The 18,658-nt window shown below is 39.4% G+C and overlaps 1 protein-coding gene across 2 annotated transcripts in view; it reads right to left on the reverse strand.

Moving 5' to 3' along the window:
• Window positions 1–13,690: 13,690 nt before the first annotated feature.
• Window positions 13,691–18,658, reverse strand: part of ARHGAP20 (Rho GTPase activating protein 20) — a 147,681-nt gene continuing 142,713 nt past the window's right edge. For both annotated transcript variants that reach the window (XM_082628716.1, XM_082628715.1), the window contains exon 15: window positions 13,691–17,695. In XM_082628716.1, coding sequence (XP_082484842.1) covers window positions 15,846–17,695 — 1,850 coding nt within the window. In that variant the 3' untranslated portion in view covers window positions 13,691–15,845. The remainder of the gene's footprint in view (window positions 17,696–18,658) is intronic.

Genomic DNA, 18,658 nt, shown 5'->3' on the forward strand with positions numbered 1-18,658 from the left:
GCAGCATCGGCAGATTCTTGTCCCAGGCAGGGGTGCCCAGGGCTGATTCCCAAGGAGGCTTTGGGATGGTTGACACTCAGGTCCCCAGAACCCACATGGGCAGAGGAGACCCTGATCAGAGGGGGGAGTGGGTTTGCTCAGGTGGGAGCTCCTCCCAGTGCCCGTGGAGGGTGAAGAAGCAGGCTGTTGGGAAAAGGGGTTATAATGGCGGCTCTGTCCCTTGCATGCCACTCAACACTGATGTCTCATTTTATGGTATCTCAGGTTTTTTCTGAAGACTTTCCCAGTTGTGGGGCTTCTTACTCCTGTCCCTTCAGTCTGTGTTTTCACAGTCAACAGCTGTCTCTTCCCTGATTCTGTGCTCCAAAGCCTAGTTTCCAGTGCCCAGCTCCTTTTCACAACTGACAACTCTATTCGGGAATGTGCAGAGCTGCAGTGTAGACACTGCCTGCAGTTCTTACTTTTTCCTGCCTTCCACAGACCGTGTACTGTATTCTCCCTTGATCCCCATGAAGGTCCTTTTCTGTCCCTGCTAATTTTCCCACGTGAGTGAGTTTTTCTGAGTCTGGGGACCTCCACTCACCTTCAGCTTCCTGCTGGGGTTGCTGGTCCCTTTTCTGATTCATTTTTTTTTTCTTTCTTTCGTTTTTTTTAGGTGTCCAGAGTCTTCCACTAATGTTTAGCAGGTGCTCTGTGGGAATTGTTCCATCCGTAGATGATTTCCTGCTGTACCCATGAGGAGCGATGAATTCCATGTCCTCCTATTCCACCATCTTGACTCCTCTCCTTTCCTCTTTTTTACTGTAAGCACTTAGTATTAGGAATTTTCCTCTTCACATTGCTTTAGCAGTATACCACATATTTTGATATGTTGTATTTTCATTTACTTCTATTATCTAAAAAAAACTTCCTTTGAAACTTCCTCTTTGACCAATGGATTATTTAGCAGTATGTTGTTTGGTTTCCATGTGTTTGAAGATTTTCCTGTTATCTTTCTGTTATTGATTTCTAGTTAGATTGCATTGTGGTCAGAAAACACTCTGCATGATTTTGACTTTTAAAAAATGTTGATGTTTGTTTTGTGGCCCAGGATATGATCCGTTTTGGTTTATGTTCCATGGGCAATTGAAGAGAATGTGTATTTTGTTATTGTTGGGTGAAGTGTTCTATAAATGCCTATTATAACCTTTTGGTTCATGGTGCTGGTGAGGTCTATATACTTGCTGGTTTTCTGTCTAGTTGTTCTATCAATTGTTGAGAAAGGAGTGTTGAAGTCTTCAACTGTAATTGTGGTTTTATCTCTCCTTTCAGTTATGTCATTATTTGCTTTACATATTTTGAAGATTTGTTGTTTGTTCATACACATTTAGCGTTGTTATATCTTCTGATGGATTGAGCCTTTTATTTTTATGTGATATACCTTTCTGTCTCTGGTTATTTTCCTTTATCTGAAGTTTACCTTATCCAATTTTAATATAGCCACTCCTGCTTTTGATTAATGTTTGCATGGTATATCTTTTTCACCCTTTTACTTTCAACTTATCTATGTCATTGAATTTGAAGTGAGTTTCCTGTAGATAAGACGTAGTTAGGTAAGGTTCTTTTTGTTTGTTTGTTTTTAATCCACTCTGTCAATCTTTGCCTTTTGATTGATACATGCAGATCATTTATATTTAAGGTAATATATGTTGGAGCTTAAGCATGCCATTTTGTTGTCTGTTTTCTGTTTTTTCCTCTACTTTTTGTTCTTCTGTCTCTATTTTGTCTTCCTGTGGCTTAAACATTTTTTAAGGATTCCATCCTGATTTACTTACACTGCTTTGGAAAGAAATGTTCTCCAAATATATAGTTTCTGTAGTTGCCCTAATTATTACAATATACATATATAGCATATTACGTTATACTGTTATCAACATTTTACCCCTTCAAGTGAAGTATGGAAACCTCATTTCTATTAGGTCCCTTTATTTTTCCCACTTTAAAATATCATTGTCTTGAGTATCAAATGGTGTTATAATTTTAGTTTCAAGCATCAAATATGACTTCCAAAACTCATGTGGACAGTCAACCATTATATACTATTATTTCTCCCTTCCATTGTCCTTTTTTCTTGATGCTCCAAATTCCCTTTCTCTAACATTTACTTTCTGTTTAAAGAAATTCCTTTGGCCAGTCTTTAAGAGTCTGTCTGTTAGTGACAAATTCTTTAAAGTTTTCCTTCATCTGAGAAGGTCTTTATTTCTCCTTCATTTACAAAGGACAGTTTCACTGGATATGGGATTTTGGGTTGACAGTTCTTTTCTTTCAGCACTTGCAAAATGTGCCACTTTCGTCTGGCCTCCATAGTTTCAGATGATAATTTAATTTGGTGTTCCCCTATAGGTAAGGTGTTGTTTACTGCTTTCAAGAGTTTTTCATCATTAGTCTTCAAACATTTAATTGTGATGTGTCTTTCTTTACATTTATCCAGTTTGGGTTTCACTCAGCTTCTTGAATGTGTAGGTGTGTATATTTTATCAAATTTGGGAAGTTTTTAGATATCATTTCTCTGCCCTATCCTCTCTCATTCTGAAACTCTGATGGTACAAATGTTGGATCTTTTGTTACTGTTCCACAGGTCTCTGAGGCTCTCTTCATTCTTATTTATTTATTTTAGTCTATTTTTTCTGTTGTTCAGATTGTGTAAATTCTATCTGTCCTCAAGTTCACTGATTCTATCCTCTGTCATCTCTACTCTGCTACTGAGTTTACACAGTGAGTTTTTAAAATCTGTTATTGTATTTTTCAGTTCTACAATTTTTATTTGGCCCTTTTGTACAACTTCTATTTCTTTGGTAGGACTTTTTTTTTTCATTTGTTTCAAGATAATTTGTATTTATTTGCCCATTGACACATTTTTAAGATGGCTGCTTTTAAATCATCTTGATATTGGTGTCAGTTTTCTTTTCTCATTGAAGTTGTGATTTTCCTGGTTCTTGGTATGACAGGTGATTTCAAATTGTATCCCGGACATTTTGTCTGTTATGTTAGGAGACACTGAGCCCTATTTATATCTTTTATTTTAGTAGGCAGTCACCTTGTTTAGCTTTAGCACATAGGTCCTGGCCTACCAGGCATTGTAGGCCCATTGATAGTTTTTCAGAGCCTTTGTGGTGCTACTTTGATCTGTTCTCAGCCAGAGAAACCTATTTGTTCTTTGCCCTGAGACTCCCCAGGCTGAGTGCTCTTTGTGGTATAGAATCCCTCCCTTCCATGGCTTCTGGCCATCCTAGTGTCTTTGGGTGGTTGGGTGGTGGGGAATCTTATGCCTGCTGGGACAAAGATGCTTCCCAGGCTGAACTTCTTGTTGTGACTTAGTCCTTCCTGTTATTGCCTGGTCACTCCAGTATCTCCCTGTGGGGGAGGGAAGTCTCACGCCTGGCCACTTAGTGTGGCTCAACTCTCCCTCTTGCTGGTGGGGCCTGGCTTACCCAATGGTGTCAGAAGGACTTGCTCTGAACTGGGAGAGGAATGCATATATCTCTGCTGCCTTTGTTTGCTAGGTTGGAAAAGGCCGGGCCTGGCTTTCCTTCTTCTGTTGGCTGAGGGGAATGAAAGATGCTCTGTTACTGTGTTTTTTTCCAGTCCTAGGGTTCTGAACCAATTCACGCATCTTTTGGGTTCTCCTTTGGTTGTCTTTTGCATTGTTTCCAGGATATATAGATGTACTTAAAGAGAAGGAGAAGGGAGACACAAGTCTATACCATTTTGTTTGGGCCAACTTTTAGCCCAACTATTTTTGCATTTATCATAGGTTTCTGAATTATTTCTGATACTGAATGATTCTCTTAGAGAGATCTAGCTGAGACACAATAACTTAGCAAAGTTTGTATTGGTCCTCATACATAACTTGTATCTGCTTTATTATGGAAGAGGTATTATCATCATCCCTATTTTAAGGTGAAAGTGAAAAAAAAGAGCCTGTGGTTAGAATGAGTTTCTAGCTGAATGTACCAAGAACATAGGGCTATTGTGAGCACTAAATGAAATAAAACTAATAGTGCTCTGGTTGCCAGTGAATGCAGGCAACAGTGAGTGCCCAATGTTACTACTCCCCTTCTTCTACACAGCCCAACTTTTTCCTTTGTTCTTTAAGGTCTCTGAGGACAGGAACAATCTATCATTTTTTACTTTATCCTGGGGTCTAGAATAGTACCTGGCAATAAAACTTAAAGTGGCTGACTAGCATACATATCATTTGTAATATCTCTATCTCTCCCTAGCCATACTCTTTCTCTTTTCTTAATTTTCCTTAAACATTTTGTGACTCAGTGAATTAGATCATCTACAGCTTTCCTTCCCCTCTGTTCATATGCTGTAAGCTTCAGGCAGTAAGCTTCTCTGTGTGCATGTATTTTGATGATTCTCCGCTTCTCAGTCATCCCATTCTTAGGGCAAAGATATAAAATGACTTCTTTCCTTCTGAAAATTTTAGGCAGTAACCATGAGTCCCTGTGACCTGGTAGAGACAGAGTATTTCTTTTTTTTTTTTTTTTTACATCTTTATTGGAATATAATTGCTTTAAACTGTTGTGGCAGTTTCTGCTTTATAACAAAGTGAATCAGTTATACATATACATATGTTCCCATATCTCCTCCCTCTTGTGTCTCCCTCCTTCCCACACTCCCTATCCCACCCATCCAGGTGGTCACAAAGCACCGAGCTGATCTCCCTGTGCTATGCAGCTGCTTCCCACTAGCTATCTATTTTATGTTTGGTAGTGTATATATGTCCATGACACTCTCTCACTTTGTCACGGCTTACCTTTCCACCTCCCCATAACCTCAAGTCCATTCTCTAGTAGGTCTGTGTCTTTATTCCTATCTTACTCTAGGTTTTTCATGACATTTTTTTTCTTGGATTCCATATATATGTGTTGGCATACAGTATTTGTCTTTCTCCTTCTGACTTAGTTCACTCTGTATGAAAGACTCTAGGTCAATCCACCTCACTACAAATAACTCAATTTCGGTTTTTTTTATGGCTAATATTCCATTGTATATATGTGCCACATCTTCTTTATCCATTCATCTGATGATGGACACTTAGGTTGTTTCCATCTGCTGGCTATTGTAAATAGAGCTGCAGTGAACATTTTGGTACATGACTCTTTTGGAATTATGGTTTACTCAGGGTATATGCCCAGTAGTAGGATTGCTGGGTCATATGGTAGTTCTATTTGTAGTTTTTAAAGGAACCTCCATACTGTTCTCCATAGAGGCTGTACCAATTCACATTCCCACCAGCAGTGCAAGAGTGTTCCCTTTTCTCCACACCCTCTCCAGCATTTATTGTTTCTAGATTTTTTTGATGATGGCAATTCTGAGCGGTGTGAGATGATATCTCATTGTAGTTTTGCTTTGCATTTCTCTAATGATTAATGATGTTGAGCATTCTTTCATGTGTTTGTTGGCAATATGTATATCTTTGGAGAAATGTCTATTTAGGTCTTCTGCCCATTTTTGGATTGGGTTGTTTGTTTTTTGTTATTGAGCTGCATGAGCTGCTTGTAAATTTTGGAGATTAATCCTTTGTCAGTTGCTTCAATAGCAAATATTTTCTCACATTCTGAGGTTGTCTTTTGGTCTTGTTTATGGTTTCCTTGGCTGTGAAAAGCTTTGAAGCTTCATTAGGTCCCATTTGTTTATTTTTGTTTTTATTTCCATTTCTCTAGGAGGTGGGTCCAAAAGGATCTTGCTGTGATTTATGTCATAGAGTGTTCTGCCTATGTTTTCCTCTAAGATTTTGATAGTTTCTGGCCTTACATTTAGGTCTTTAACCCATTTTGAGTTTATTTTTGTGTATGGTGTTAGGAGGTGTTCTAATCTCATACTTTTACATGTACCTGTCCAGTTTTCCCAACACCACTTATTGAAGAGGATGTCCTTCTCCACTGTACATTCCTGCCTCCTTTATCAAAGATAAGGTGACCATATGTGCATGGGTTTATCTCTGGGTTTTCTATCCTGTTCCATTGATCTATATTTCTGTTTTTGTGCCAGTACCACACTGTCTTGATTACTGTAGCTTTTTTGTATAGTCTGAAGTCTGGGAGCCTGATTCCTCCAGCTCCGTTTTTCTTTTATTCTTCTTTTTTTTTTTTGCGGTATGCGGGCCTCTCACTGTTGTGGCCTCTCCCGTTGCAGAGCACAGGCTCCGGATGTGCAGGCTCAGCGGCCATGGCTCACGGGCCCAGCCGCTCCGTGGCATGTGGGATCCTCCCGGACCAGGGCACGAACCTGCGTCCCCTGTATCGGCAGGCAGACTCTCAACCACTGTGCCACCAGGGAAGCTCACCGTTTTTCCTTATCAATATTGTTTTGGCTATTCGGGGTCCTTTGTGTTTCCATACAAATTGTGAAAGCTTTTGTTCCAGTTCTGTGAAAAAGGCCAGTGGTAGTTTGATAGGGATTGCATTGAATCTGTAGATTGCTTTGGGTAGTAGACTCATTTTCACAATGTTGATTCTTCCAATCCAAGAACATGCTATATCTCTCCATCTATTTGTATCATCTTTAATTTCTTTCATCAGTGTCTTATAACTCTCTGCATATAGGTCTTTTGTCTCCTTAGGTAGGTTTATTCCTAGATATTTTATTCTTTTTGTTGCAATGGTAAATGGGAGTGTTTTATTGATTTCATTTTCAGATTTTTCATCATTAGTGTATAAGAATGCCAGAGATTTCTGTGCATTAATTTTGTATCCTGCTACTTTATCAAATTCATTGATTAGCTCTAGTAGTCTTCTGGTAGCATCTTTAGGATTCTCTATGTATAGTATCATGTCATCTGCAAACAGTGACAGCTTTACTTCTTCTTTTCCTATTTAGTTTCCTTTTATTTCCATTTCTTCTCTTATTACCGTGGCTAAAACTTCCAAAACTAGGTTGAATAAGAGTGGTGAGAGTGGGCAACCTTGTCTTGCTCCTGATCTTAGTGGAAATGCTTTCAGTTTTTCACCATTGAGGATGATGTTGGCTCTGGGTTTGTCATATATGGCCTTTATCATGTTGAGGAAAGTTCCCTTTGTGCCTACTTTCTGCAGGGCTTTAATCATAAATGGGTGTTGCATTTTGTTGAAAGCTTTCTCTGCATCTATTAAGATGATCATATGGTTTTTCTCTTTCAGTTTGTTAATATGGTGTATCACATTGATTGATTTGCATATTTGAAGAATCCTTGCATTCCTGGGATAAACCCCACTTGATCATGGTGTATGATCCTTTTAATGTGCTGTTGGATTCTGCTTGCTAGTGTTTTGTTGAGGATTTTTGCATCTATATTCATCAGTGATATTGGCCTGTAGTTTTGTTTCTTTCTGATATTCTTGTCTGGTTTTGGTATCAGGGTGAAGATGGCCTCTTAGAATGAGTTTGGGAGTGTTCCTCTGCTATATTTTGGAAGAGTTTGAGAAGGATAGGTGTTAGCTCTTCGCTAAATGTTTGACAGAATTCGCCTGTGAAGCCATCTGGTCCTGGGCTTCTGTTTGTTGGAAGATTTTTAATCACAATTTCAATTTCAGTGCTTGTGATTGGTCTATTCATATTTTCTATTTCTTCCTGATTCAGTGTTGGCAGGTTGTGTATTTCTAAGAATTTGTCCATTTCTTCCAGGTTGTCCATTTTTTTGGCATAGAGTTGCTTGTAGTAATCTCTCATGATCTTTTGTATTTCTGCAGTGTCAGTTGTTACTTTTCCTTTTTCATTTCTAATTCTATTGATTTGAGTCTTCTCCCTTTTTTTCTTGATGACTCTGACTAATGGTTTATCAGTTTTGTTTATCTTCTCAAAAAAACCAGCTTTTAGTTTTATTGATCTTTGTTATTGTTTCCTTCATTTGTTTTTATTTCTGTTCTGCTTTTTATGATTTCTTTCCTTCTGCTAACTCTGGGGGTTTTTTGTTCTTCTTTCTCTAATTGCTTTAGGTGCAAGGTTAGGTTGTTTATTCGAGATGTTTCCTGTTTCTTAAGGTAGGATTTTATTGATGTAAACTTCCCTCTTAGAACTGCTTTTGCTGCATCCTATAGGTTTTGGATCATCTTGTCTCCATTGTCATTTATTTCTAGGTGTTTTTTGATTTCCACTTTGATTTCTTCAGTGATCACTTTGTTATTAAGTAGTGTATTTTTTAGCCTCCATGTGTTTGTAATTTTTACAGATCTTTTCCTGTAATTGATATCTAGTCTCAAAGCATTTCGTCGGAAAAGATACTTGATACAATTTCAATTTTCTTAAATTTACCAAGGCAAGATATGATCTATCCTGTAGAATGTTCCATGAGCACTTGAGAAAAATGTGTATTCTGTTGTTTTTGGATGTAATGTCCGATAAATATCAATTATGTCCACCTTGTTTAATGTATCATTTAAAGCTGATGTTTCCTTATTTATTTACTTTTTGGATGATCTGTCCACTGGTGAAAGTGGGGTGTTAAATTCCCCTACTATGAATGTGTTACTGTCAATTTCCCATTTTATGGCTCTTAGTATTTGCCTTATGTATTGAGGTGCACTGATGTTGGGTGCATAAATATTTACAATTTTTATAAGTTCTTCTTGCACTGATTCCTTGATCATTATGTAGTGTCCTTCTCTGTCTCTTTAATAATCTTTATTTTAAAGTCTATTTTGTCTGATATGAGAATTGCTACTCCAGCTTTCTTTTGGTTTCCATTTGCATGGAATATCTTTTTTCCATCCCCTTACTTTCAATCTGTATGTGTCTCTAGGTCTGAAGTGGGTCTCTTGTAGACCCATATATATGGGTCTTGTTTTTGTATTCAGCCAGTCTGTGTCTTTTCTTGGGAGCATTTAATCCATTTACATTTAAGGTAATTATCGATATGTATGCTCCTATTCCCATTTTCTTAATTGTTTTGGGTTTGTTATTGTAGGTCTTTTCCTTCTCTTGTGTTTCTCACCTAGAGAAGTTCCTTTAGCATTTGTTGTAAAGCTGGTTTTGTGGTGCTGAGCTCTCTCAGCTTTTGCTTGTCTGTAAAGCTTTTAATTTCTCCATCAAATCTGAATGAGATCCTTGCTGGGTAGAGTAATCTTGGTTGTAGCTTTTTCTCCTTCATCACTTTAAATATGTCCTGCCAGTCCCTTCCTGATTGCAGAGTTTCTGCTGAAAGTTTAGCTGTTAACCTTATGGTGCTTCCCTTGTGTGTTATTTGTTGCTTTTCCCTTGATGCTTTTAATATGTTTTCTTCGTATTTAATTTTTGACAGTTTGATTAATATGTGTCTTGGCGTGTTTCTCCTTGGATTTGTCCTGTATGGGACACTCTGTGCTTCCTGGACTTGATTAACTATTTCCTTTTCCATATTAGGGAAGTTTTCAACTATAATCTCTTCAAATATTTTCATAGTCCCTTTCTTTTTCTCTTCTTCTTTTGGAACCCCCATAATTCGAATGTTGGTGCGTTTAATGTTGTTCCAGAGGTCTCTCAGACTGTACTTAGTTCTTTTCATTCTTTTCTCTTTATTCTGCTCTGCAGTAGTTATTTCCACTATTTTATCTTCCAGGTCACTTATCCATTCTTCTGCCTCAGTTATTCTGCTATTGATCCAATCTAGAGTATTTTTCATTTCATTTATTGTGTTGTTCATCATTGCTTTTTTCATTATTAGCTCTTCTAGGTTCTTGTTAAATGTTCCTTGCATTTTCTCTATTCTATTTCCCAGATTTTGGATCATTTTTACTGTCATTATTCTGAATTCTTTTCCAAGTAGACTCCCTATTTCCTCTTCATTTGTTAGGTCTGGTTGGTTTTTATCTTGCTCCTTCATCTGCTGTGTGTTTTTCTGTCTTGTCATTTTGCTTACCTTACTGTGTTTGAGGTCTCCTTTTTGCAGACTGCAGGTTCGTAGTTCCCGTTGTTTTTGGTGTCTGTCCCCAGTGGCTAAAGTTGGTTCAGTGGGTTTTGTAGGCTTCCTGGTGGAGGGGACTAGTGCCTGTGTTCTGGTGAATGAGGCTGGATCTTGTCTTTCTGGTGGGCAGGTCCACATCTGGTGGTGTGTTTTGGGGTGTCTGTGGGCTTAGTATGATTTTAGGCAGCCTCTCTGCTAATGGGTGGCGTTGTGTTCCTGTCTTGCTAGTTGTTTGGCATAGGGTGCCTAGCACTGTTGCTTGTTGGTCGTTGGGTGAAGCTGTGTGCTGGTGTTGAGATGGAGATCTCCTGGAGATTTTTGCCATTTGATATTATGTGGAGCTGGGAGGTCTCTTGTGGACCAGTGTCCTGAAGTTGGCTCTCCCACCTCAGAGGCACATCACTGAGTCCTGCATGCAGCTCCAAGAGTCTTTCATCCACATGGCTCAGAATAAAAGGGAGAAAAAGTAGAAAGAAAGAAAGAAAGAAAGAAGGAAAGAAAGAAAGAAAAAGTAGAAAGAAAGAAAGAAAGAAAGAAGGAAAAAAGAAAGAGAGGGTAAAATAAAATAAAGTAAGATAAAATATAATAAAGCTATTAAAATAAAAAATAATTATTAAGAAAAAAATTTTAAATTAAAAAAACAAAAAAACAACAACAAAAAAGGACAGAGAACCCTTGGATAAATGGTGAAAGCAAAGCTATACAGACAAAAATCTCACACAGAAGCATACACATACACACTCACAAAAAGAGGAAAAATGAAAAAAAATCATAAATCTTGCTCTCAAAGTCCACCTCCTCAATTTGGGATGATTCATTGTCTATTCAAGTATTTCACAGATGCAGGGTACATCAAGTTGATTGTGGAGATTTAATCTGATGCTCCTGAGGCTGCTGGGAGAGATTTCCCTTTCTCTTCTTTGTTCGCACAGCTCCCGGGGCTCAGCTTTGGATTTGGCCCTGCCTCTGTGTGTAGGTCACCGGCAGCTGTCTGTTCTTCGCTCAGACATGACGGGGTTAAAGGAGCAGCTGACTCGGGGTCTCTGGCTCACTCAGGCTGGGGGGAGAGAGGGGTCCGGATGCGGGGTGAGCCTGCAGCATCAAAGGCTGGTGGGACGTTGCACCAGCCTGAGGCACGCCGTGCGTTCTCCCGGGAAAGTTGTCCCTGAATCTCAGTACCCTGGCAGTGGCAGGCTGCATAGTCTCCCCAGAAGGGAGGTGTGGATAGTGACCTGTGCTCACACACAGGCTTCTTGGTGTCGGCAGCAGAAGCCTTAATGTATCATGCCCGTCTCCGGGGTCCGCGCTGTTAGCTGTCACTCGCACCCATCTCTGGAGTTCCTTTAAACAGCGCCCCTAACCCCCTCTCCTCGTGCACCAGGAAACAAAGAGGGAAGAAAAAGTCTCTTGCCTCTTCAGCAGGTCCAGACTTTTCCCAGAATCCCTCCCGGCTAGCTGTGGTGCACTAACCCCTTCAGGCTGTGTTCTCGCGCCAGTCCTCTCCTTGCCATCCGACAGATTCCCAAGCCTCAGCTCCCAGCCCCTGCCTACCTTGGTGGGTGAGCAGACAAGCCTCTCGGGCTGGTATGTCCCTGTCGGCACCAATCCTCTGTGCGGGAATCTCTCCGCTTTGCCCTCCGCACCCCTGTTGCTGCGCTCTCCTCTGCGGCTCTGAAGCTTCCCCCCTCCATCACCTGCAGTCTCCACCCACGAAGGATCTTTCTAGTGTGTGGAAACCTTTCCTCCTTCATAGCTCCCTTCCGCTGGTGCAGGTCCCATCCCTATTCTTTTGTCTCTGTTTATTCTTTTTTCTTTTGCTCTACCCAGGTACGTGGGGAATTTCTTGCCTTTTGGGGGGTCTGAGGTCTTCTGCCAGCGTTCAGTAGGTGTTCTGTAGGAGCTGGTCCACGTGTAGATGTATTTTTGATGTATCTGTGGGGAGGAAGGTGATCTCCGCATCTTACTCTTCTGCCATCTTCCCCCTCTCCTCCAGAATATTTCTTTACAGCATCCATTTTGCTGGCCCAGAGTAATGGGCCTGCCTCACAAGTACAGGTTTTTAGCTAATTTATTCACTGGCAGATCAAGAGGCTGTAAGATGTTCTAAATTTAATTCCAAGTTACTGTAATCTAAAAATTAAAGCTAGATGAATGAAAACAACTAGCATTTAAATCTTAATGTCTCCCAAACCCACATCTTCTATTGTCACATAAAATCAAACTCCTGAAAACATATTTACTTTGCCTTAAGAAATTAAATAGGTTAGAAAAACACTTTGAAGTATCTACAAATGCACATGCCCTCTGACATTGCACAATGAGAACACACACTGTACAAATTAAGAAACAATATACATCTATTACCACCCTGTGCATATTTCTTTGGGACTTGGAAACAAAATTTTCCAAATTATACCTCAGAGCCATCTGCCAATTCTACCACATATCTGACATTATACAGAACTAAAGTTTACTTAGTTCCCCTTTTTTAAAATAATACAAATGAAGGATTTATATTCACAGGTGGCTTAGGAACAGGGTAGACTCATACTTGGGGTAGAAAGCACAGAACTCAAGAGTTCTCTTCCTTTCAGCAGGAAACTTAGCTTATGAGATATCCTTGTAACCAGACTAGATACTAAAGAAGTTAACATTTTACCCAGCTTTATTATTCATTTTTTTCTTTGTGTTGAAATAAACAGTTTGCAAAGACTTCCTCTTAAGTCATTAAAACATGACCAGGTAGGAAAAGATCAGTTAAACACTTACTGTCGTAATTTAGATTAAGATACATAATATTCTTATTTTCAAAGACAAAATATGCCATTGGTTCAAGGATACATTAGATCCTTTCAATTCAATGCCATGCCATGAAAAGTAGAAAAACACAAAGTGAGATAATTTATTGAATCCAATGTTTTTAGTAGATTAAGCCTCTTCTTTAAAAGCAAAAATCATCTTTGTATTTTGCTCAGAGCAAACCATTTTTTTTCTGGACTAAGGTAGTATATTTTTTTGAAGCTTCTTGAAATGGTGCTTAAACTTACATAGGGTGAACTTCCATGAACTTTGAGAAGGCAAAGATGCAGCAGTCATAGGAAATGAGAATATTTGATAAGTTTACATGACTTTATAAGTACTGATGTCTTGTAGTATGTGGATCCAGACATCTTGGGATGTCTGGACGTGTCTGGAGTCAACTGGATACTCTGGTCAGAATGGTTCAAATTTAGACAAGAAAATCTCATACAATCAATTAAACTGAGTTGATGATTCTCTGATATGAGAATATAGACTTAATACGTATCTGATTCTAGGAGAACAGTGTAAATATAATATCTAAGAAAAATGAAGACTTTGTGTCTGAAGCATAACTTGTTTGGTAAACAGTAAGATGAGAAAACTATAAAAGAAAAAAAAACCTCTTTTTCTAGAGAGACTGACCATGGCCTATGACTAAAAGCTCAAAGTTCCAATTCAACATTAATTACATTTTATGAAATTTCCAATGTTAGGCAGAAATTGGGCTCATTAGCTAAAACGAGTCTACAAAGGGCAATATTGCTCTGGTTGGACTGTTAACTCTGAAGAATGGTGTTTTATTTAATAGACAAAATGGACTTCATACATATCCATTATCAGTGCCTTTAAAACCAAACAACTTTAAAATTTAGCAGCAGTTTCTGCAAGTACAAAAATACACATTTATTACATAACATATGGTAGTAAAATTTGTCAAGATATATTATACAAACTCAAAAGGATTTTAGATAAAGCATTGGTCTAATATATTATAGATTGACAGAGTATAATAAAATGACATGTAGTCTGTCTTCAAATCATACAATATAATACTTTACAGCAATATTAACTATTCACATTAAATGTTACAGGAGTATCTAAGGGAACACAGAGAGTAGGAATGGTTATTGAAGAACCTCAGCATCTATTTTCTTCCATGCTTCAAACTGAGTGGATGATTTCCTATCCATCAATATGAAAGCAAAAAGGATAGAACTATTATTTTGTTAAGTAGAGAAGCAATTTCTTCTAGAAAGACACTCCAAGCTATAAGAGCTTCATTCACATCTTGTGGTTCTGCAGTAGTATGCCCTAAGGGTGAGGGGAATCCCTGTTGCCTTTATATATTATACCACAAAAGATGCCTATGGACACTTAGGAGTCTAAATATAGGAGTGGTTAGTTATAAGGTAAAATCTACTTCACATCTGTGACTGAGATGGCCAGTGTCATAAAGGAGCTCTTTGGAGAGAGTTCTGAAAGTTAATTATAATGCTTAGGACAAACAGGGCCCTATCCCCTAGAGGTAGGTAGCACCTATAGCTAATACTGAAAGGACTTCTTCTATCTTACAGAAAACATTATTATTTTTTTCTATAACTGGAAAATGCAACCTTTAGGACAACAGTGAAAGAACATTTTGACATGAAAGTTTCTGGGTGACTGAGAAAAATAATTTGGAATAAGCAAATTTGTGGGAGGAGGGTCCATCTGATACTGAACTAAAGAAACCAATGGGTTCTAAGCAACTTCTTATAAGTAAGTATTTAAAATGAAGGAAGATGCACATCCATTTCTGATTCTTCCCCTTCACACTGGCTGGCAAGGCCAAATAATCCATGGAAATAATCCAGGAGAGGTACTGGTATAAACTTTAAGGCAAGAGAGAGGAGAAATGCCCATGGATATGAAATAAACCAATGGGGTATAAACCATGAATCATTTAGGACAAAGAATATGTAAAAACTGCTGGAGGTAAGAAAATCCAAAGCCGATGACTGTCTGAAAGAAGGCCTGACAGCCACTCTTATGGCTCCTCTTTTCTGTGACTCTTTATAACCTGCCAACCTCAAAACTGTTCTCAAATGCCAAGTGACAATCAGAAAAGGGATGATTTACCAGTAATTTTTTCTGGCTGACTAATCTAAGAGGTAAGGAGCAGAAAAACATTTCAGCAAAGAGGAGCCATGCTTTGATCACATGTTGGCAATAGCAATCGTGTAATAGTGAAAGAACTGCTGTGGCAGTTTTTTCCTCCACACTAAGACAGCAAACACAGTCAGAAGGTCACCGTATAACAGGAAAAATGCATTTCTGGAGAATGTTTCTAGCTCAGGCACCTTGCAAGGACACTGAAATGAGCAACCATCTCCTTCTTTCTCCTCACAGTTCTGTGTCCTGGAACCTCTGCGGAGCAATGAAACACTAATGGAAAAACACAACCAACACAACCAAAAAAAACAAAACAAACAAACAAAAACTATTATATCATGGTACTCATGGCTTTTGAATCACTGTAGTTTTCTTCCTCTCTAGCTGCATCAATGGGCTAATACCTGAAATGATGTTGTGAGGACATGTGACTGACTATAAGATGTCACAGAAATGGCCACTGGTTCAGATTTGGGGAAAAGTTTCAAATAATTTCCTTTATTATTGAACTTGTTTTCCTTCTGTAGCTTTGATTAGTGGCATTTTTCTTGCCTACTTATTAAACACATTCCATGGAACGTGGATGGTTTCTTTGCACCCTTCCCTCTCTCTCTACTGTTCCTATTCTTCACTTTTGACATCCTGCCTTTCTCAGGTTACTAATTTCATCATACATGGCATGTTTCCTCTACAGAAGATGCTTTCTCTAGCCCTCTGCTCGTAGCTCTTAAAACGCATGACAGAATCAAACCATGCTCTAATAAGGAAAAGCCTCCCAAACACTTAGGTGACAAAACTTTTTAGTCTAAACTTTTTGCCAAATGGTCTCAATAAAGAGAATTCTTTTGTTGTCCTAAGTATTAGCAATGATTGTCCTTATGCTACCCATCCCAGGTATTTTACACAAAGAGGTCATAATAATTATTATCTTTATATCATGATTAGCCCAGTTTCTGTTCTTGTAGACATCAGATTCTTACTGCGGTTAAATGTCTTTGGTCAAATGTCTGTCCTCAAAATCACAAACCACTGTAGGCCCTGAGTCTGGGCTGCACACGTGATCCACAGTCAAAGAGCTGGGTGAGGATCTTCCGTGAGGCAGAGTACCAGAACACTGCCCACTAATCTCTCCTTCCTCGGGTGACTTCATACAAAGCCCGAGTCTGTCTTCCACTAGGCTGACTGGAGAGCTACAGTGTTTCTCTGAGTCCTGGCTGGGGTAAGAACTATACCAGCGGGCTGTTTGCACAGCTCCAAGTCCTTCAGCCGCCCTTCGGGGCGTGTCTTTCTGTCTCTCATGCAGTGCGTTGGCTTCTGGAACACCAGAAGCATGTGGAGGAGGCTCCGTGTGTCCTTTTAGAGAACCTATTTTATTTTCCTCTGGTCTGGGTGCCCTTGCCTTCTTTTTGAGGGACCAGTTTTTCAAACTGGCTACTCCATTTCTCAACCATGTGCTGGGGTGAAGAGTTACAGAATGCATTTGTGAATGCCACTCTACACTGTCCTTTTTTGTATAAGCCAGACGGCCGCTGGCCTGCCCTGATGAGGGACCAGGAATTCCAGAAATGAGGCTGGAACTGCTAAAGTCAGAAGAAAGCTCTTCCTGTTTTCTTTGAGCCTGAAAAGTGCAATCTATTGGAGAGGAAGTTTCAGTGGGTGTAAACACAGAGTGTTCAGAAATCTGAGAAAAAGCACTGTCTTGGGAGCTCACTGATGAGCCAGATGGGGAAGTGCCTGGGGAGGACAAGCTGGAATAGCTAGTCCTTGAGCAAATGTTTAATCTTGGGGGTAAAACCTTATCAGTGTTTTGGTTTGTGGCACTAGTCTTGCCCACCTCAATCCCCATGACCAAACTCTGATTAATAAGCTTTTGCCCCTCCATTTGCAAAGACTTGTGCCGCTTGAGATAATCTTCCTCTCCATGCAAGAGACTGGTTTCATAGCTGGCTTTATGTTGTTTCTTTGAATGAATCCCCCTGAGATAGGTCAGTTTGCAGTGTTGGTCATCAATGTTGGGCTCTGAGCATCGCCGGTGCCTCCTTGAACTCTTGAGGGCATCTGTTGTGTGTGGTGGGGAGTACCCAGATGTATCTGTATCAAAGGTCTGGCTCCTGGGATGATCACATGAGGACATGTGACTATAAGATGCCATGGAAATAGCTACTGGCTTGGATTTAGGAAAAAGTTTTACATGATTTCCTTCATTATCAGACAAGCTTTTTTTCTTAACATTTTTATTAGTGGCATTTTTCTTGACATCAGTGCCTATGAATAAACTCTTTTTAAAACATGTCTTACCCTCTTCCTGGAGGGGCTGATTCTGATTCAGATGGCTCTCATCTTTTTTCGAGAGAATTGCATCACAGCTGGACTTGCGTAGCTTTTTCTGATAAAACTCCCTGAGATAGGAAAGCTTTGAATCTAGATAGTCGTAGCTGGGCTCTGAGCAGCGCCGGTGTTGCCTCAAGCTTTTTGGAGCATCTGCTGCAGTTGTGGACAGGTGGCTGGGCGTGCTCATGCCAGAGGGGGCCCTGGCATGATCCTGCAGGGGGTTCTTTGTGTACACTGCAATGTTCACTGGCTTGGATTCAAGAGGCTGCTCCATTTGAATGTCTTCGTCTTTAGAATGGTCTAAGTCAAAGTCACTCAGGGTTAAAAGACCTTCTACCTCAGGCTGGTCGAGGTCGTAGTCACTGAGGGTTAACACGGAGTCCATGCTTCTGCTACCCTGACCAAGTTTCTTTACCAAGTCACTACACGGGGCGTCAACATCCTCATTCAGCTCATTCTCCAAGCTGTCATAGGAGGAGTCATTCAGTTGGAAGCAAGAGATATCTGTTGAAAAAGCGAATCATGATTATTGTTTTTACTTACCCAACTGTGATGATGTTTAGCTTAATTCTGTTTTCATGCAGATTGTTCAAATTCCTACTCTAAAGAAAGAAAGGATCTTTCACAATCTTCCCAGTTGTAAGTGCAGAATTAAAAATAAACTGTTGGGGTATACTAGATTTACCCCCGTTCCTGAAGAAATGGGCTTTCCTTAAGTAAGATTTCCTCAAAGCAATGAGGTACCAAGAAACAGTTAAAAATATAAAGGAATTAATGCCAGATATACCCAGGTTCTGAAGAAGACTCTTGTCTTTTAAGTGGATTAGCTGGTGGATATACATAATTAGTCTCAGAGATACCATTTACTAATCCTAACAATTTCTATTTGACAAAGTTTTTTCTACTATCCTTTATTTAATCTTTAATACAACAATCACAGTTAGATATTATGGTTATCCATATTTATAAACGAAGATAATGATTTTCAGTGGCATAGAATAATTGGCCAAAGGTAACATAACTAGTAATTGGTGGTACAGGAATTCATAATCTGGAACGTTGAACGTCTTTACCCCTAACACACCCTGGCCTGCCCCATGGTGCTAGTTGTTTTTAAAGTGTTTTTGCAGTGCACTAGAATTCTGAGAAGTCTCAGGGACCTCTAGGAGGAAGGTGAGGAGCAAAAAATCCAGGGCTGCCTCTACTGCCTCTGGGCCTTCTACTCCAGTTTCAACCACAGCAGCTGTGTTATTCATATTGGGGTTCCTTGTAAAGTTTTATTTAAAGAAAGGTTAAAAACATCATACCATATAACACTGCCACTAACAACTTCTTGGAGTTTGGGACCTTGTCTTATCCATTTCTTAACCCTATCACAGTGTTAACATACTCTGACCTATTAGCAGGCCTTCTAAGGAAGGAGCGGAAGTCCTAGGCCCACTAACCCAGGTGAGAGGCCTCCTTCAA

The sequence above is a fragment of the Mesoplodon mirus genome (genome assembly GCF_964341445.2).
Source record: "Mesoplodon mirus genome assembly, chromosome: 7".
NCBI classification, from domain to species: Eukaryota; Metazoa; Chordata; class Mammalia; order Artiodactyla; family Ziphiidae; genus Mesoplodon; species Mesoplodon mirus.